The 19,678-nt window shown below is 42.8% G+C and overlaps 1 protein-coding gene across 1 annotated transcript in view; it reads left to right on the top strand.

Moving 5' to 3' along the window:
* exosc10 (exosome component 10) overlaps positions 1 to 19,678 on the top strand; it is a 78,624-nt gene that overhangs the window by 47,880 nt on the left and 11,066 nt on the right. The window contains exons 17-21 of the mRNA XM_059951713.1: positions 1,525 to 1,619; positions 2,585 to 2,680; positions 9,533 to 9,607; positions 10,793 to 10,892; positions 13,465 to 13,538. Of these exons, the coding sequence (XP_059807696.1) occupies positions 1,525 to 1,619; positions 2,585 to 2,680; positions 9,533 to 9,607; positions 10,793 to 10,892; positions 13,465 to 13,538 (440 nt within the window). The remainder of the gene's footprint in view (positions 1 to 1,524; positions 1,620 to 2,584; positions 2,681 to 9,532; positions 9,608 to 10,792; positions 10,893 to 13,464; positions 13,539 to 19,678) is intronic.

The following is a 19,678-nucleotide window of genomic DNA, read 5'->3' as shown; positions in this document are numbered from 1 at the left end:
CCCACTTCCCAGCGCACTCGAACCGGCTCACAAAGTGGCGTGTGCCGGCATTGAGGTCAGTCCCAAAAAGGGCGCTAGGCTTTCTTCACCAGCAAGGGGAAAAGCCCGTGCGCGGGACAGAACTGTGAATACGCGCCCTCACAGCATTCCCACCCAGGGAGGGCAGGACAAGTAATGATTTAAAGTATACGGGAGGATGTGCGTGAGTTATCATAAATCGGGATAAAAAAAAATTGGAAATTCTCTTACTAAGTAAGTCGGAACAGGTACATCCGGTATTATTTAGCATCAGTCAAACGTTTGCATTCGTATATAGTATATATTTTACCTTTCTATGCATATAAAACACTTAAGAACGCATGTTTCAGCGCTGGGCTCAGGAAGTTCCCGAGTTCAATCTAGTGTCAGATCGCTATCAAGGGTGCTCTCCACTGTGCCGGGTTGATGTGGAGAATCAAAACCCCAAAACCCAATAATTAAACCACTGCATTGCTTATTAATAATTGTAGCTTTCATTGGGGCACGGCCTTTCTCACTTTATCCTTTAAAATTGTTCCGATCGTTGACCGATGTAGCCTAACGCTTTTCCAATGACCCATGGCGCTTCACCTCTTTCTGATCGCTTTATTATTTCCACTTTATTTTCGATCGTGATTATTTTCGTGAACAGAAACACTGCGGATTCAGATCTCTGCTGCTGGGTCCTAACGCCCACCACACTGAAAACAGGTTAGATGAGGTCCTGGGTTCCGCTGGGTCCTAAGGTCCACCGCATTGAGACAGGTTGAATAAGGGACTTGAGCATCTGCGAATTTTGGTATCCGCGAGGGGTCCTGGAACCAATCCTTCGCAGATAAGGAGGGCAGACTGTAATCCATTTGAGCTTTGTCTTATCTGCTTTAATAAATCTCAATGTTTCCACTAAATATTTGGAAAGTGAAGGCAGTTTTAGCAATTAAGGTAATTGTTTCTCCAAAGTGTAATTGAATGGTTGGTGTATCCAAGCCAAATAACTATTATGGCACCTGGTTAGATAATAAGGAATTGGAAAATTTAGGGAATATGTACTTCACACTGACTGAATCAAGTTTATAAATTAGTTACTTTCTGCTTTAAGTGATTGACTGGAATCTGGAGTAGCTCTTTGAAACTATTGAGGTATCTCAAAAGAAGGGCATCCACCTTAAACTTTAGCCAAGGTTTTAGCCTTTGTGTGATTTGTTAGTTAATTTATATTGCATCATGCTGAAGTGGCTGGGGAGATGTATTATTCCCACCAATTCATTACTATTCAGGTACTTAAGATAATGCGCAGATCTGCCACTGCAAACCATCGCACTCTCCACCAATACCATCTCCCTATACTTTGACAATTCGCACTGCCTGAACGTCTAACAGGCATTTTCATTCATTTTAAAACAAAAATTTAATATGTATCACATTATCAAAAAGAATGAGTGATTCCTTCTCAATTTGCTTGATGTATGTTGTGAAATTATCAATGTACCGTCTACTCTTTTTCAGTACCACTGATGCAATCCAATAAATTGTTTCCAGATTTGAAGGCTAATGAGACATTTTCACTCAGTGTCACTAAACCGATCATCACAATATTTGATGTAGGTACTTTTATTATTTGATACCAATTACTAGTATACACTGCATCCTTGTACGTTCCAGTAGCTAATTAACCAAACAGTGAGTTTTAAGTAAAGTACTGTGGGTCTGAGTTAAGCAGCTGATGAAGTCAAGTTTTCTATTTTCCTCTTGTTTAGTTGTATGTTTCCATCACCTCATTATTCTGGAAAACTGAATTTCGGAGCTGATTCCCTGAATTTCACATTTGTATTTGTTTGAAGTTGCTGATTTATGCTGAGATAAAGTGATATTGCACTGTCTATATAAATGACATTGCTTCACAGATGTTGTCATCAGATATCCATGTACACCACCAATTTTCCATAAGGTAACTAGTCATTGGGGAGGTATGAGATTTCTCCCTTCCCTGAGCGCAATTGGATGCTTATAACTAATGCAGCTGAAAGGTACAAGCTCGGCATTGCTGGTGTACACGGCTCATTTCCATATTACATGACGTTTTCTCTCCCCAACTGAGTCAAGGCTGTGTTTTTCAGATCTATTAGAATAACTTCTTTGCTTTCCTCAATCTGTCTCCAATTGCTTGAACTAACTGAAGTGATGATTTTTAATCCCAAGGTTATATTTGATTAAAATGTGCAGTCTGGTAGTACTGCAGCATTGTACATTACAACCTTTAGTTTATTCCCTTTCCAATAAATTAGTTTAGAGCAATGTTGTGCATTAAAATGATAAAAATTGTCAAAAACAACAATGCTTTTAAGCAACAGGCATAAAATCCTGGAGGAACGCATAAGTCAGGGAACATCTACGAAAGAGAATAAGCATTGATGCTACCTGACTTGCTGAGTTCCTCCAGCTTTTGTATGTGTTGCTCAAGATTTTAAGCCTCCATAATCTCGTATTTATTTTTGTTTAAAAGTAGCCTGGGTTGTCTCCATAAGATGTATTTATGTAGAGTAAGTGATAATCTTTTTCACCACAGGATATTGTTTTGAATAAAAAGGAATGTGAAAAGTGCACAGGGGCACAAAAAAAAGCAAAAGCCATTTTGGAATCATTTGAAAACCCTTTCAGAATGGTAAGTTGTACTACTAAATGTTGGCTTTTAAAAGGTGTTTTTTTTTACACAAATGTGAGCCAATACTAAGGCAAGAATTTATTGGCTATATATTTCCTAGGCCATTTCTGAATGCAGTTAAGAATCAAACCACATTAGTGCATCTGGAGTTACACAGAGACTAGATTGTAGTTAAGATAGACTTCCTTCTTCAAAGGATGTTAATGACCCAGATAGTTTTTGTACAACTATCTCATTGTTCTGAAGTCTTTCTATGCCAAAATATGTTATTACTGGAAATTATATTCTCTAAACATCATAATGGAATTTAATCTAATTTCTCTGGACATGTGCACAAGTTATCTAGAACTCTATATATATATTTTTTTGTAGTCAATTTCTTTCAATCACTAGCATACTTATCTCTAGATGAAAAGGCTGTAGTTTCGATTCCCACTGCAAGATGATAAAACAGTGCAGTCTGACACAGTGCAGTGGAGAGGAAGTGCTGCATTGTTGAGGTGTTTAAATGGTAAAGGAATTCACTAATGTGGATGAAGACAGAGCAGTCAAGAAGATAGAGAAATTGTTTAAAAATTGCGGCAAAATCAATTAAGGGTGGTAAAGAGTTGGAATTTCTGAGATAGTGAAATAAGATCAAGAAGCTGATGCTCTTGGTTATGAACTGTCAAATCCCATTGAAGTATTGATCGCTGTTTTCAATACCTGAAAAAAACATTTTTGGGTTCATATTGGGGAAGGGACTAGAATATAAAAGCAAGGATGTAATGCTAAGGTTTTATAAGGGATTATTCTGCCTGCACTTGGAGTATCATGAGCAATTTTGGATCTCTTACCAAAGCAGGAATGTGCTGCATTGGAGAGTGTTCAGAGGAAATTCTTGAGTGATCCCAGGAATGAAAGCATTAACGTATGAGAAATGTTTGATGGCCCTGGGCTTGTAGTAGGTGGAGTTTAGAAGAATGAGGGAGGAATCTCATTGAAACCTTTTGAATATTGAAAGGTCCATGTAGAATGGATGTGGAGAGGATGTATCCAATCGTGTAAGAGTCTAGGACCAGAGGTTACAGAGTCAGAATAGAAAGATGCCCATTTAGAACAGAGATGAGATGGAATTTCTTTAGCCAGAGATTGGCGAATCTGTGGAATTTATTGCCACAGATAGCTGTAGAAAAAAGCCAAGTCAATGGGTATTTAAAGCCAAGGTTGATAGGTTCTTGATTGTAAGGGTGTCAAAGGTTCTGGGGAGAAGGTAGGAGAATAGAGTTGAGCGAGATAATAAATAAGTCATGATGAATGGTGGAGACTCAATGGGCCTTATGGCTCCTGTGTCTTATGGTTTTGCAGGCTGTTGTTGAACTGTACATCACAACACAATATTAAATTTATTTTTAAATCTGCAGTCTACAGTTTATTTAAGCAGATTCTTGTCTCTATTTGACATGAGTTGGAAGGGATATCAGAGTCTCTATATTACTGCTATAAAAGGCCAGTTTTTGAGCCTCCATAATAATCATACTGCCTGTGGAGAAGAACAAGCAAGAATAAATCTGGTTAGATAATAAAGTAATGTTTGAAATCATTGGCACTGCTTGCATCAGTACCATTACTAAACTGAAGTTATTTCAAGAAGTTACTTCTACCTTAGGTTATTAATTTGATTCATTAAATTTGAGACTGATCAAGGAAGAAGACCATGGTGACTGATACCGAAAAGACGAAGTCTAGGTCAGATTAGCCATGATCATAATTTAATTGCACGGCAGCTAAAGGAGTCAGGTGTCCTACTCCTGCTTTTTCCTCATGTTGTTATTTTCTTGTTTCATGGATATATTGCTTGCAAAGACAGTAGAGCTTAATGCAGATGTTTGTGGTCAAAGTAATTCCTATGGCCATATTGTTGGTGTGCAAATTAACCTGTTGTGGCGACCCACTTTCTGCGCAGGCGAACCGGCTCACAAATAGCCACCGCGCGGGGAGAGACTTTGGTAATGCACCTCTGACATCATTTGTGCCCGGAGAGGGCGGGTGCTAGGGAATAAAATCCCAGCTCCGCGAAGGTTGAATAAACTAGTCTCGAAACGACTTACCGACTGCGTGTCGTGATTTCAGTGCTGTGTGTAGCATATCGCTACATTGGTGACCCCGACGGTCCAAACGGGATTTGGACCAAAGATGACCGACTCTTCGTTTTGCTGAAACTGCCAACTTTCTGGACGCTGCGACCGCGCGTGTGGTTTAGCCAAGCAGAAGCCCAGTTCCAGATTTGGCAGATATCCTCTGATTCCACGCATTACTACCATGTGGTGAGCGCCCTTGACCAGGAGACGGCTGCGCAGGTTGTGGATTTCATACAGTCGCCCCGGAAGAACGCAAATATGAAGCATTCAAGGTGCTGCTCATTGGGACCTTTGGCCTTTCACAGCGTGAGCGGGGTGCCCGCCTGCTTCACTTGGACGGTTTGGGAGACAGAATACTGTCAGCATTGATGAACGAGATACTGTCCCTGGCTGACGGACACAAGCCCTGCCTCATTTTCGACAAGCGTTCCTAGAACAACTGCCCGAGGACATACATCTGCTGCTGGCCGACGCAGATTTCAGCGACCCCCGGAAGGTGGCGGCCCAGGCAGATGTGCTGTGGAAAGCCAAGAGGAAGAGCTCGGGTGGATTATTGTCCGTCTGTCAGATTACCAGGCCACACGCCCAACAGCGGATCAGACCAGGCCCGGCAGTGGGGCACACACAGCACAGAGACAGGAGTGAGGAGGCCAGTGAACAGTGGTGTTTCTACCACCAGCGGTGGGGCACAAAAGCCCGCCGTTGTCGCCCGCCCTGCCAGGGCCAGGGCCAGCTGCCACTAATGACTGGTGGCTGGCCACCAGGACAGCCTCTTGTACATCTGGGACAAACAGGACGCTGCTTCTTGGTTGACACTGGAGCGGAGATCAGCATCTTGCCCCCGACGGGGTACGACACCCGCAACAGGAAGCCAGGACCCACCCAGAGGGCTGCAAACTGCAGCATGATACGGACCTACAGCACCCGCATAGTGCAGCTGCAGTTCGGCGCCAGCCGGTTCACGTGGGACTTCACACTGGCCGCCGTGGCCCAACCACTCCTGGGGGCGGACTTCTTGCGAGCTCACAGCCTGCTAGTCGACTTGCAAGGGAAAAGACTGGTATATGCCGAGACTTTCCAGACGTACTCTCTGGGTGAAGCCCAGTTGCCGGCCCCACACATGGACTCCATCACACTGTCGGACAACGAATTCACCAGACTCCTGGCGGGCTTCCCATCGATTCTGACACCGCAGTTCACGGCGGCCATGCCTAGACACGGGGTACAGCACCACATTCCGACCCAGGGACCACCCCTCCACACCCGCGCACGAAGGCTCCCCCCGGAAAAGCTCCGCCTGGCGAAGGAGGAATTCAAGCAGATGGAGGAATTAGGGATCATATGGCAGTCCGACAGCCCATGGGCCTCCCCCCCCCGGCACATGGTGCCCAAAGCAACAGGGGGCTGGAGACCATGCGGCGACTACCGCAGGCTGAGCGAGGCTACGACACCGGACTGCTACCCTGTGCCGCACATTCAGGATTTTGCAGCAAACCTGCACGGCTCACGGATCTTCTCCAAGGTGGGCCTCATCTGGGGATACCATCAAATCCTGATGCGTCCGGACGACGTCCCCAAAACGGCACTCATCACCCCTTCCGGACTTTTCGAGTTCCTCTGCATGCTGTTCGGCCTGAAGAATGCTGCACAGACGTTTCAACGGTTAATGGACGCGGTGGGACGCGACCTGGACTTTGCTTTCATCTATTTGGACGACATCCTCATAGCCAGCAGCAGTCATCAGGAGCATCTGTCCCACCTCGGTCAACTCTATGCCTGACTGAGTGAATACGGCCTGACAATCAACCCGGCCAAATGCCAGTTCGGGCTCGACACCATCGACTTCCTGGGCCACAGGATTACTAAAGACGGGGCTACCTCTCTGCCCGCTAAGGTAGACGCAGTCCGCCATTTCCCCCGACCCAACACAATCAAAGGCCTTCAGGAATTTGTGGGTATGGTCAATTTCTACCACCGTTTCCTCCCTTCAGCTGCCCGAATCATGCGCCCCCTGTTCGCCCTGATGTCGGGTCTGGGCAAGGACATTACCTGGGACAAGGAGTCCACCGCCGCTTTCATTAAAATGAAAGAAGCCTTGGCAAACTGGATGCTAGAGCAGCCCAGAACGGACGTCCCTACCGCCCTCACAGTGGACGCCTCTAACACGGCAGTCGGTGGGGTGCTGGAACAACTCATCGAGGGTCGCTGGCAACCCCTGGCGTTTTTCAGCAAACACCTGCGACCACCCGAGCTGAAATACAGTGCTTTCGACTGGGAACTGTTGGCGCTATACCTGGCAATCCAGCATTTCAAGTACTTCTTAGAAGGCAGGCCGTTCGCCACGTTCATGGACCACAAACCGTTGACCTTCGCCTTCACAAAGGTGTCCGATCCCTGGTCGGCCCGCCAGCAGCGACATCTGTCCTACATCTCGGAGTATACAACGGACATCCAGCACGTCTCGGGAAAGGACAACATCGTGGTGGACGCACTCTCCAGACCAGCTGTCCAGGCCCTGTCCCTGGGGGTGGACTATGCAGCACTGGCGGAGGCGCAGCAAGCAGACGACGAGATGCCCAGCTGCAGGACTTTCTCGTGGGCCCATGTGATAGGACCTTCCTGTGCGACGTGGCTACCGGCCAACCTCGCCCCATCATCCCGGCAGCCTGGAGGCGGCGGGTTTTTGACTCCAAACACGGTATGGCGCACCCATCTATCAGGACAACCGTCCGGCTGGTCTCCAGCAAGTTCATGTGGCACAGACTTCGTAAGCAGGTCAGTGAATGGGCCAGAATGTGCACGCAGTGCCAAACAGCCAAGGTACAGCGGCACACTAACACTCTGCCACAGCATTTTTAACCCACCCACCGGAGGTTCGACCACATTCATGTGGATATCGTGGGCCCCCTACCAGTGTCCCGAGGAGCGCGGTACCTCCTAACGGTGGTAGACCGGTTCACAAGGTGGCCAGAGGCGGTCCCACTCACTGACACATCTGCCGATTCCTGCGCCCGAGCACTGATCGCAACCTGGGTAGCACGCTTCGGGGTACAGGCCCACATTACCTCCAACAGAGGCGCCCAGTTCACCTCCAGCCTGTGGCCAGCCTGTTGGGAACGCAGCTGCACCACACAACTGCCTACCACTCACAGTCGAACGGACTGGTGGAACGCTTCCACCGTCTCTTGAAGTCGGCTCTCATGGCCCACCTGCGAGGACCTAACTGGGTGGATGAGCTTCCCTGGGTCCTGCTTGGAATTCGTACAGCGCCCAAAGAGGATCTGCATGCCTCATCGGCGGAGTTGGTGTACGGTGCTCCCCTGGCTGTCCTGGGGGAGTTCATACCAGCCCTAAGGGGGCAAGAGGAAGAACCCACAGCAGTCCTGGACAGACTACACGAAAGGCTCGGCAGCCTGGGCCCCGTACCAACTTCACAGCATGGACTGACCCCGACCCATGTACCCAAAGACCTGCAAAACTGTAAGTTTGTGTTTGTACGAAGGGGCGGACACTGGGCGCCGCTGCAGCGGCCATAAGAGGGGCCATTCCGGGTGATCAACAACAATGGGTCCACGTATGTTCTGGACATTGGGGGGGAAAGAGGAGGTTTTCACGGTGGACCAACTCAAACCATCCCATGTGGACTTGGCGCAGCCGGTCGCGGTTCCGGCACCGCGGCGCAGAGGAAGATCTCCTAAACAGAGTCCGACCCAGACTGAGGACATTGGGGGGGGTGTATCGCCGGTTCTTTGGGGGGGGTTATGTGTCAACCCACTTTCTGCGCAGGCGAACCGGCTCACAAATAGCAAGCGCGCGGGGAGAGACTTTGGTAATGCACCTCTGACGTCATTTCAGCCTGGAGAGGGTGGGCGCTAGGGATTAAAATCCCAGCTCCGCGAAGTTTCAATAAACTAGTCTCGAAACGACTTACCGACTGCGTGTCGTTATTTCAGCGCTGTGTGTAGCACATCACTACACTGTAATCTTTAATCTCGTTTTTTGCAGCTTCTACCGTATTATACAGTTAGTTACCTTTTTCTAATGAGATTAGCAAACACAAAGAAGTGTACTGTATGTTAAGCAAATGACAATTGTATCAGTTGCAGCGAAAAATATTCAACTTTAGTTTTAGAGATCCACTTATACATTTGTTAAATAGTATTTTAGAAGATAAAATAAAATAGATTTGATGCTTTATGCAGAACTACAATACTATATATGTAATCTTTTATAATTTTTTGAGTTGTTCCATAAAAACAGTTGCCTAGTACAGATGAACAGATGTGTGGGAATTGTCTGCTGTTATATTGTGTGGTTAGTTAGGTCTTCACAAATCTCAATCTCATTTTGAGGTCTTGAGTATAGTGGCTTACTTTGTTCAGTTTCTAATAAAAAGGTAAATACATTGCAAAATGGCAACAGATTACCAGGGATATCTGATCAGAAGAAATCTTCACAGCTAATTTATAATATTGCTAACACAGGCACTAAAAACCTTACCTGTTTTGGAAAATGTTGACATCTGCAGGAAGAGACTACATTCTTAAAGAGGTGCTGGAGGCAGAGGTAAGAAATCACATGAGCCTCCATTTTAACTGCCAATACAAATACCCAGCAGGCACATACATTCAAATGAATGCATGACTTTTGTTTCCCAGAGAGGTCAAATTTTTCTCTGAAAACTGTTTTTCCCAGTTTCCTCAACCAGTTAAAATAGTTTTTCTCTTTTTAGTATTTGCCTTGCAAGGACAGTAGTGCATTCATCTCTCAAGCAGCGAAGTTTGATCCTTCCACCAAGATATATGAAGTAAGTACCATAGGCATCTATCTAGAGGATAATTGGTAGAAATTGGTAAATTATTCCCCAAGTTTTCATTTACAGAACAGAAAACAAACTGACTTCACATGATTCGTCTGCTGCTGCTGATATAAGCTACAGACAATTAATTAATTTTTGGAAATGTTAACAAATAAAAAGCTGGAGGAATGCAACAGATCAGGCAATATCTATGGAGGGCAAATAGACAGTTGACATTTCAGGTAGCCAAGAGGAAAGATAGTATAAACAAGTGAAGGGACGGATTGGAGCAAGAGCAAGCTAGCTAGCAAGCAGGAGTCGGGGGGGGGGGGGGGTGGCGTGGGGGATAGGTGAATAGAAGAGGGTAATATCAAAATTAGTTGGGAGGTGAGACATCAAAGGCGATGAAATGAAGGTTGAGCACAAAAACAAATAAGGGAAGTGGGATGTGCAGAAGGACTCTCCTACAGATTTTGCCTGACCTACAGAGTTCTTGCAACATCTTGTTTCTTGCTCTGGATTCCAGCGAATGCAGTCTCTCATGTCTTTGTTGTGGAAACATCAGCACTGATTCTAATTCAAAGTAAAAACTACAAATGCTTCATTAATCTTGATAAATAGAGTGAGCGGGAATAAGCTTCCTAGACCTTGATGCAGGATGCATTTGGGACCTCTACTTCAGAAGAGCAAGTTTATGATGTAGGCCGAGATCTGTAGCATAATTTTCAGTGGTGCATAAAATGGTCATTTGGATCTACAGGTAGATGAATGGAATTGGTGGAAAACAGTTCCCATCTCATGGTGGTACCATCTAAGGTCAGTATTACCTGCACTTAACCTAGGGGTATATGGAGTATTTGACACAAGAAAGGGAAAGCTTTTAAAAACCAATTCACATTGCAAGTTAAAAAGACACACAGATGCATATGCTTAGGCAGCACACCTTTCCTATATGTGCATACTATAAAGGCAAAAACTACAGCAGCCGGAAATGTCAAATAAAAATAGACGGTTTTGAAAATATTCAGCAGTGTAAGTGCATTCACCTTAAGGATCATGTGTTATATCATAAATCTGATCAAGCCCTAAATATTTGAATTGGTGACCAGTGGTGATTTCTTCTCCACAACGATCTAACAGTGAAGAAATGTATTATGTATGGACTTGGTATATTTCGCACTTGTGTCATTTCAGGTGAGTAACAGGTGGAAGTTGCTAAGCCAGGAATACTTACAGAAGGAGTGCAAGCAGCAAGAGAACGCCAAGAAAGTGAAAGAAACTCCAAAGCCTGCAGGTTGTCATAAGCACCATCCTTACTCTGTCTATCACCAGTGCCTGTCATCTGTGATTTCTAATGGTCGGGGATTACTTTGTGAAACCAGATGTACAGAATGAGAATTCAGAACTGAGTACACACACATGCCACAGTTTCGTGTTTGTGTTTGAATTGACACATTGATAGCAAATCATGCGTAGTTTTCCTTGATAATAGAAGTAGGCACCCTTTGAGACTATTTTACCTTTTTTCTATCATAGTTCTATTTGCCTGTCAATTTTCTAATATTCCCCAATAGAGGTATTACAGAGGAAATTACATTTTCTTGCATTGGTTTAACATAATGATGCAGCCAAGTAGATGATTCTTCATTTGGGAACTCCTGCTTTAAAATATATATAGGACTTTATTTAATTCAGAAATATCCAGCACCATTTTGTTAAATTATATTTTTCATAATCTCTTAATACAACTAATAGCCTAAAATATATCCCTGTCACCCCCCGCCCCCCGCCTCTTTCCCTCTATTTTAGTTTCCGTCCTTTTAGACTGCATGTTTCATATACTAGAAATAGATTAAAATGAAGAAAAAATGGTAGAAGCTAACAGGACTGATGTTTGATAAACCTCTGGAACTTGATGACCTTAAACCACGGTTTTAATAGCGGCGATATGAAGTTGGTGGATGCATGAGTTGCCATTTCTAAAACTCGATAATTTCTAGAACAATTCTTTCAGATTAGAAAGGAGTAATGGAAATCCCACTACTGTAAAACTCCTGTTAACTGGCACACCCAAGGGCTTTGGTGGTGCCACACTAGCAGATTTTCCAGATCTTTGTGTGTTACTCCTTTTGATACCATGGCACATTTTTTTTTTTACTCACTCTTATGTTGCACAGTAATATAATAAATCTCCCCTTGAACCCAGTCTGCCTAAACGGGGAATGGAAAATATACATCAGGTCAGTTTAAGGAGATTATGAGAAACAGATCCTTGTTGAATTGGAGGGTGGAACTATTTTCAGAAACCAGTTGTAGTTTTACTGCAGTTAAAACAGGAAGAAAGTAGAAAATGGGAAAACACAGAGCAACTTGTCAGTAGTGTGGAAAAATGCTGGAATTGTTTTGGAGCAAGTGTGACACGTAATATAAAAAAGTGTGAACAGAGTCAACATGAATTTATGAGGGAGGATGTTTGACATTTGTAACTGGTATAATAGTTAAATGGGAATCATTGGATATTGTTATAATTGGGATTTCAGAAGGCTTTCTATCAGTTACAAGACTTGATTATTAAATAAAATAAAACCATGTGGATTTGGCTCAGCAGACAGTAAATAATTGAAATAAACATATTATTAGGTTGGGGGCTGTGAACTCTGTCCCAGCTATTTGCAATCTGTATCATTGATTTAAATTACAGGCCCAAGTGTGATATATACAATAACATACACAAAATACTAGATGAGCTTTTGAGCAACATATAAAATGCTGGAGGAAATGAGTGGGTCAGGATGTCTTGAATATTTCTGTAGTCTTTCCAATTTTGCTGATGGTCTTAATTTAGGTGACAGTTTGAATTGTGTTAAGGATGTAAAAATACTCTGGGGGATGTAGATAGGTGATCTGAATTGGAAAGGACATGTCATGTGGAAGGTAATGTGGAAAATTGAATATTGAACAGCAAGGGATTGGGGTTTAGAGAGACATCAGTGTACTTGTGCAGTGTTCCCTGATAGTCAGTTGTAGGTACATTCAAAAGTTAGGGAAGCAAGTGAGATGTCCTGATTTCAAGAGGATGTGAACATAAAAATACTACAAACATGCAGGAGCTTGATGAGATGGTGCTTGGAATGTTGTATAGGCTTGGTCTCCATATCTAAGGAAGGATGTGTCAGCAATAGAAGTAGTTAAACGAAGGTTGAGCAGATTGATTCCTGGGTAAATTTGTCTTGTGAGGAGAGATTAAGCAGACTGGGCCTGTGTTCTTGAGTTTATAAGAATGGGAAGTGATATAATTGAGAGATACAAAATTCTCACAGAATTTATCAAGGTTGATGCTGGAATAGAATGTCTACAGCCTGAGTGGAGCAGTTGCAAAATTAGGGTTAATTTGTGTAAGACTAGAAGGAAATTTCTTCACCCAGGAAGAATTGAATCTTCAGCATCGTGGAGGCTCAGCTGTTGAGTATATCAAAACCATAGATTTATGTAAATTAAGGATGTGGGAATCCTTCAGAAAATGGCTACATGATCAGCCATGGTTGCTTTGAATGGTGGAACAGATGTGAGGGATCAAAAATATATTTCGTGTTCTAAATCAACACTGAGTGAAAACATTTCCTGGCATTATATTTAGATGTTGTACTTCAATTTCAGAGTTTGGTTTTGTTGTTTCAGATTCAGAATCTGGGTATTTTTGGTGGAATTTTTCCAAGTTCAGTTCTCTGTTGGTGCATTGGTTTTCATGACTTAATGGTAATTTACATTAATCCAAATGTTGAAAAATGAACAGGGAGATTTTATAGTTATTTCACATTTAGAACTCCTGAATTTGCAGTTTCTCAGAAGTATGATTTGCCTTTCAGTTGAACGACAACAGGTACAACAGGATTATATTGCTGCAGTACAAGAGATCCCTTCAGTCAGACAGCAGGCTGCGGTAAGTCAAAGGTATTTTATGAATGGTTTGAATGATACAAATAAAGCAAACGATAAGTTGTTCGTTTCTGACACATCCCTCACCTTTCTGTCTCCATCTCTGGAAACAAACTGTCGACCAACATCTTTTATAAACCTACCGATTTCCAAGGTTATCTTGACGATACCTCCTTCCCACCATATCCTGTAAAATTGTTATTCCATTTTCTCAGTTCCTTTGTTGCCGCCATATCTGATCCCAGGATCCTCAGTATCAGGACGATGCTGAGGATGTTCTATGTGTCTGTGGTGGCCAGTGCTATCATGTTTGCTGTTATGTGCTGGGGCAGCAGGCTGAGGGTAGCAGACACCAACAGAATCAACAAGCTCATTCGTAAGGCCAGTGATGTTGTGGGGGTGGAACTGGTCTCTCTGATGGTGGTGTCTGAAAAGAGGATGCTCTCCAAGTTGCATGCCATCTTGGACAATGTCTCCCATCCACTCCATAATGTACTAGTTAGGCACAGGAGTTCATTCAGCCAGAGACTCATTCCACCGAGATGTAACGCTGAGCGTCATAGGAAGTCATTCCTGTCTGTGGCCATCAAACTTTACAACTCCTCCCTCAGAGTGTCAGACACCCTGAGCCAATAGGCTGGTCCTCGACTTATTTCCACTTGGTGTAATTTACTTATTATTATTTAATTATTTATGGTTTTATATTGCTATATTTCTACACTATTCTTGGTGCGACTGTAACAAAATCCATTTTCCCTCGGGATCAATAAAGTATGTCTGTCTGTCTGTCTTTACTTTCCAGGACATCAGAGACGTCCTCCTCTTTTGAGAAATGGGGTTTCCCTTCCTCCAACTTACCCGCATGTCCTCCATTTCCCGAACATCTGCGCTCATTCCATCTTCCCACCGCCATAACAGTGATAATCCTCATCTACCATCTCATGAGCCTCCCCATCCGACACATCGTAACATTGCAACTTCCGCAATCTCCAAAGGGATCCTACTACCTAAGATATCTGTACCTTCTTTCCATTTTCCATATCATTCATCTTTCTGCACTAATCTCCTTCCCAGCACTTAACCCTGCAAGCAGCCAAATTGCCTCACCTGCCCATTCCCTTCATTCAAGGCCCCATACAGTTTTTCTAAGTGCAGCAGCACTTCACCTGCAAATCTGCTGGGGTCTTTTGTGTCCAGTGGTCCTAATGCAGCCTCCTCTACATTGGTGAGATCTGTCATAAATTGGGATACAGCTTCCTCAAGCACCTCCACTCTATCTGCCAAAAGTGGAACTTCACCATGGCCAATCATTTTAATTCCCATTCTCATTCCTGTTCTGACATGTTGGTCTATGGCATCTCCTTGTGCCATGATGAAGTTACCATCAGGGTGTAGGAGCAACAACTTGTTGTCTGGGTAGCCTCCAACCTGATGGCATGAATATTGATTTCTCCTGGTTAAAATCAAATTACGTCCACCTCCCCTCCTCTTCTATTCCCCACTCTGACCTCTTACTGCTTCTCAACAATACCTACCCTTGGATGGCCTGCTCCTTTCCTTTCTCTATGGTCCACTCTCCACTAGCAGATTCCTTCCTCTTTAATCCTTTACCTTTCCTACCCACCTGGTTTCACCTATCACCTTCTAGCTAACCTCCTTCCCTTCCCCCCACCTTCTTATTGTCGTGTCTTCCCCTTTCTGTTCCAGTCCTGAAGAAGAGTCTTGGCCTGAAACATCACTATTTTTTCATTTCCATAGATGTTGCCTGACCTGCTGAGTTCCTCCAGGAATTAGTGTGTATAAGTTGTTTATTATTTAGTTTTTTTTTAGTAATGCCTACAGTGTTGTGGAATCTGTAATCTATTTGCTGTTCTGTTTACCACCTGCTCAGACCATGTGAGAGTAATGAACACTGCAGAGGCTGGGAAATATAAGCATTCTAAAATTAAGCTTTCTTGTGTCTATTTGCCAAGTAGTGATTACTTTCTCTGAGAATAATATACATTTCCTTATGAGAAAAGGAAAATTAACTTTGAGAAGATCTGCTCACTGTAAGCCCTGCAAAAGACCAATGCTGGCAGGGATATACAGGACATTGCAGCATTGCCCATGTCTGTTGCCAGGTTCTTCTGTGAACTTGGCAGTTTGATCTTCTGCATACTTTCCCAGTACTAAGGTTAGTATATCTGTCCCTCAGGTTTTGCCACAATAATCCTGTCACAGTAGTCTACCTCCAGCTGAAAATGAGATACTGGTCTCTGTTTAAATTAATTTAATGACTAATTGATATGTGGTTTATTATAAATGGAAATGTTTTTCTTCCATGTTTTAATTTTACTGAATGTTTATGTTAGACTGTGCTATGTTAGTCCACTGTCAAATGCTGAGGAACAGACTTTCCCAGCCAAAGACCACCAGAGTTCATGCAAGAATAAACAATGTTGCTGAGGGGCCAGTAATATCAGAGCAATGGAAGAAATGCACTATTATCCCAACCCAAATATTATTTGTAAAGTTGCCAAACTTTATTTGTAGAGTATTCTTGCAAGTTGAGAAAGGAAGGACAGGGTTGAAAAAATAAACTACTTGAAAATCAACAAAAACCGCTGATCTTGGAAATCTGAAATAAAGAAAAGCATGTCTGACAGTATCTGTGGAAAAATGGAATTAACATTTCAGTTGGAGGATCCTGACTCAGAACTGTGAAAGTGCAAAGATGGTTTCAAGTTACAGAGGGTGTGAAAAAATGAATAGGATAGGGAATATCTGATCATGTGACATCGAGACTGTCCAGGTGATTTCGAGTGTTTCACAATTCCTAAGAGCATGTAAAGAGAGAAAGGAAACAAATCAATATAAAAGCTGGGAAATACAAGTAAGAGCTGTTGCTAAATCTGAATCCAAAAGGATAATATTAGCAATGCCCAACACATGAGACAGTACTTAAGGAAAGAAAAAAGCTTAGTTATATAACAGATGCATTAATATGCACAGACTTAACAACAGAATTAGCCAGTTCTGATGCAGATAGAAAACGCAAAATATTTGGCATAGAATGCCAAAAGGCTGTAGTGTACCTTGACAGAGATGAAATACTGTTCCTCAAACAGTATATAAGACTATGGACAGCACATTAGAAATTGATTGTATTTGGGTAAACGATTTTTAAAGCCCATAAATTGTAAAACAGAGGCAAATGTAATAGAGGTTGTGTGTTTCGATATCTTTTTCTCATGTTCACTTTTGGCATAGAAAGTTAATCAGTTGATCGTCTCTTTCATAAATCCCATTCACCCACCAGCTTCCCCAAGGACCTATTTTTTCTTAATTGGCCATTAAGAACCCCTTGATTCTTCCACCAGAAGCAATTTAAAGCAGTTAACCTAACCAGCACGTCTTTGAGAAAATGTGCAACCTACACAAATAGGGTATTGGAGAATAAAGATCTCAAGCCTGCCCCATGATCTACCTAATCTACTCCAGACATTAGTTTCTGTGTGCCAGTTACCCCTAGCCTTCAGTCCTGATCTTCCAAATGTTTATCTACCTCCACTTTAAATACTTCAGATCATCTAGCTTCTATAACTCTCTGCTGTAGAGTATTCCAGAGATCCATTATCCTCTGCAAGAACTTTTTACCTAGCAAAGCTCGTAATAATCCACTTTCCAGCCTTAGGAAATCTTGATTCTCCCATCCCCTTCATGCTGCTGAAGTTCCACTTTCTCCACTTCCTTGAGTTCACCGAAAAATATACAAGTATCATGCATAACATGTAAAGAAAAATGAAAGAGTATTAATAGAATAGCATCCACTATACTGGAAAATCTGCTAGTTTAGCACAATCTGGCAAATGTGCTAGATTATGTGTTTTAATGTGCCTTGATTTTAAATCAGCCCTTACTTTGGAACCAAGACTCTCCCTAGTGAAAACATAATGCAATTTACCCTGTCCTGGCATACTTCAATGAGATTGCCCGCCCTTCATTCTTCTTAACTTGAACATGGGTTATTGAAACTAAGACATAGTACCAGTTCCTGTTGTTCACTGTACAGATCTAGGAAAATAAAGTCAAATACGATGCAACACACAGTCAGAAAATATGCTGGTTCAAATTAGTGCTATGGGAAAAATAGCACCATTCATTTTCTTATAAAACAGTATTCCTTCAGCATAACTACCTGTCTCAATCAATTGTACACATTAATGTCAGAGGTAAGAGCAGATGTAATTCTTATTTGTTTCTTTTTTGTTAGTGCTGCAAAATGAAATTAAATAATTGCATTTTAAGCTGCACAGAGATACAACACGGAAACATGCCCTGGCCCATGGAGTCTACGCTAACTTTCAACTTCCCGTTTAGAGTAATCCTTTTACCTTCTCCCCACATTGTCATAGCCTCTGAGCTTCACTGATCTACAGACTAGAAGCAATTTATATTAGTCAATTTACCAACCCATATAAAGTGCAAAGGAGAGTTATTATCAAAGTATGTATGCAGTATACAATCCTGATATTCGTCTTTCCACAGACAGCCACGAACCAAAAAATGCCATGGAACCCGTTCAAAGAAAAACACCAAGCCCCCAACGCTCAAAGAAAAAGAAATTGTATAAATGGCAAAAAATTAGCAAAAAAAAACACAATTTAAAACAGTCTATGAATGTTCAGTTGAGTTCAATTTAGTGCTGTGAAGTTCATTGATTGCGGGCTGCACAGTCAGTCCACTCCTATCAAAATTGCACAAAATAGCAATTAAAAGGAAGTAAAAAGAAACCCAGATGCACATCATAACATGAACTAGAGTCCAGTCCTCAAGCTGCATTGCTCAAGTCCCAAGATTCCAGCAACATCGAGCAAAAGGCAGAGTGAGAGAGAGACTGATCAAACACAGGCACCTTCCTCTGGGAGCAGTGAGACAGTCAAACAGAGGCAGCCAATGCTGAACACACGCTTACCATTTGCTCTCATCTTTGTTGATTTCAATCTTGCTCGACAATTTAATCGGCAAGATCAGAGAGAAATGGAGATGAACATGGGCTCACTCCCAGTCTCCGGGCTTCTTGGCCTCCTAGCTGCACACTCTGTTCAAAACCTCACCGATCTCCCTCAAAAACAACAAAACACCGGACCATTCAATTGGCCTGAAAACACACCATCAAAATGTAGCTCACAGGTCCCAGTAGTAGAAGAATCATATGTGAAAGAAGTAAAATAAGTAGTTTCATGAACTGTCTGAAGGTTGTTCCCTAGAGTACCATTGTTTGCTGGCGCCACCTTCTCAAGAAGACCTTGTGATGTGACAGAAAACTGGAAACACCTGAATAAAAGATGAGTGTGCACTCTCCACAAGGATGTCTTGAAGGTTTCTGTTCCTCCTTAAAACTCCCTTCATCCAAACCTCTGACATCTGATCTTGTAACTCTGCATGTGACTTTTCATATTTAAATTAAGTATTTTATCATATTTTACTATTGTAAATAACTGATAAAAAAAACCACAGTACTAAGATCCTTGGAAGGAGTTATCGTACAATGTTGTACAGCTATTAAATGGGTGGCTATTCCTTTATGTGACTATTTACCAATAGACTTTTAAATAAAAAGCTGAATCCCCCAAAAAAAGTCACGGTTCAGACCATTGATCCATAAGTGAGCCCAAGTCCCACAAGACAGATGGGAAATTTATCTTCAGTTCAAAAGTTCACTTACTAATATCAAAGTGTACAACTCAAATTCTTCTTCTCTGGGTAGCCATAAAACCAAGAAGGAAAAGAAAGGCAAACACGATCATCAGCCCCTAAATACCCCCTCCCTGCACAAGAAAGCAAACAAAAATGGAACACCCACATTGACCCCTGTAACCCCCACCCCCTCAAAAAAACAAAAAAAGGTCGGGTGAAAAACAGACTCAAAAAACACTATAACACCAAGGAAGTCTATAGTCCATGTCCAGGGCAAACTAGGGCAATATCCTCTGGGCACACTGGCAGGCTCTCCCCTTTGGTTGCTTAGCAGAGCGATCCTAAGCAAATACAAGGCAGGCAGCCAGTGCTCACCTTCCACATTAACCCCAATGTTTTAATTTCCCTCGTTGCCTTAATCAGCGAAATGAAGTCAAACATCAGCTCGTGGCCTGTCCCGGA

The sequence above is a fragment of the Hypanus sabinus genome, chromosome 27 (genome assembly GCF_030144855.1).
Source record: "Hypanus sabinus isolate sHypSab1 chromosome 27, sHypSab1.hap1, whole genome shotgun sequence".
Lineage (NCBI taxonomy): Eukaryota > Metazoa > Chordata > Chondrichthyes > Myliobatiformes > Dasyatidae > Hypanus > Hypanus sabinus.
This window is presented reverse-complemented; position numbering and strand designations above follow the sequence as displayed.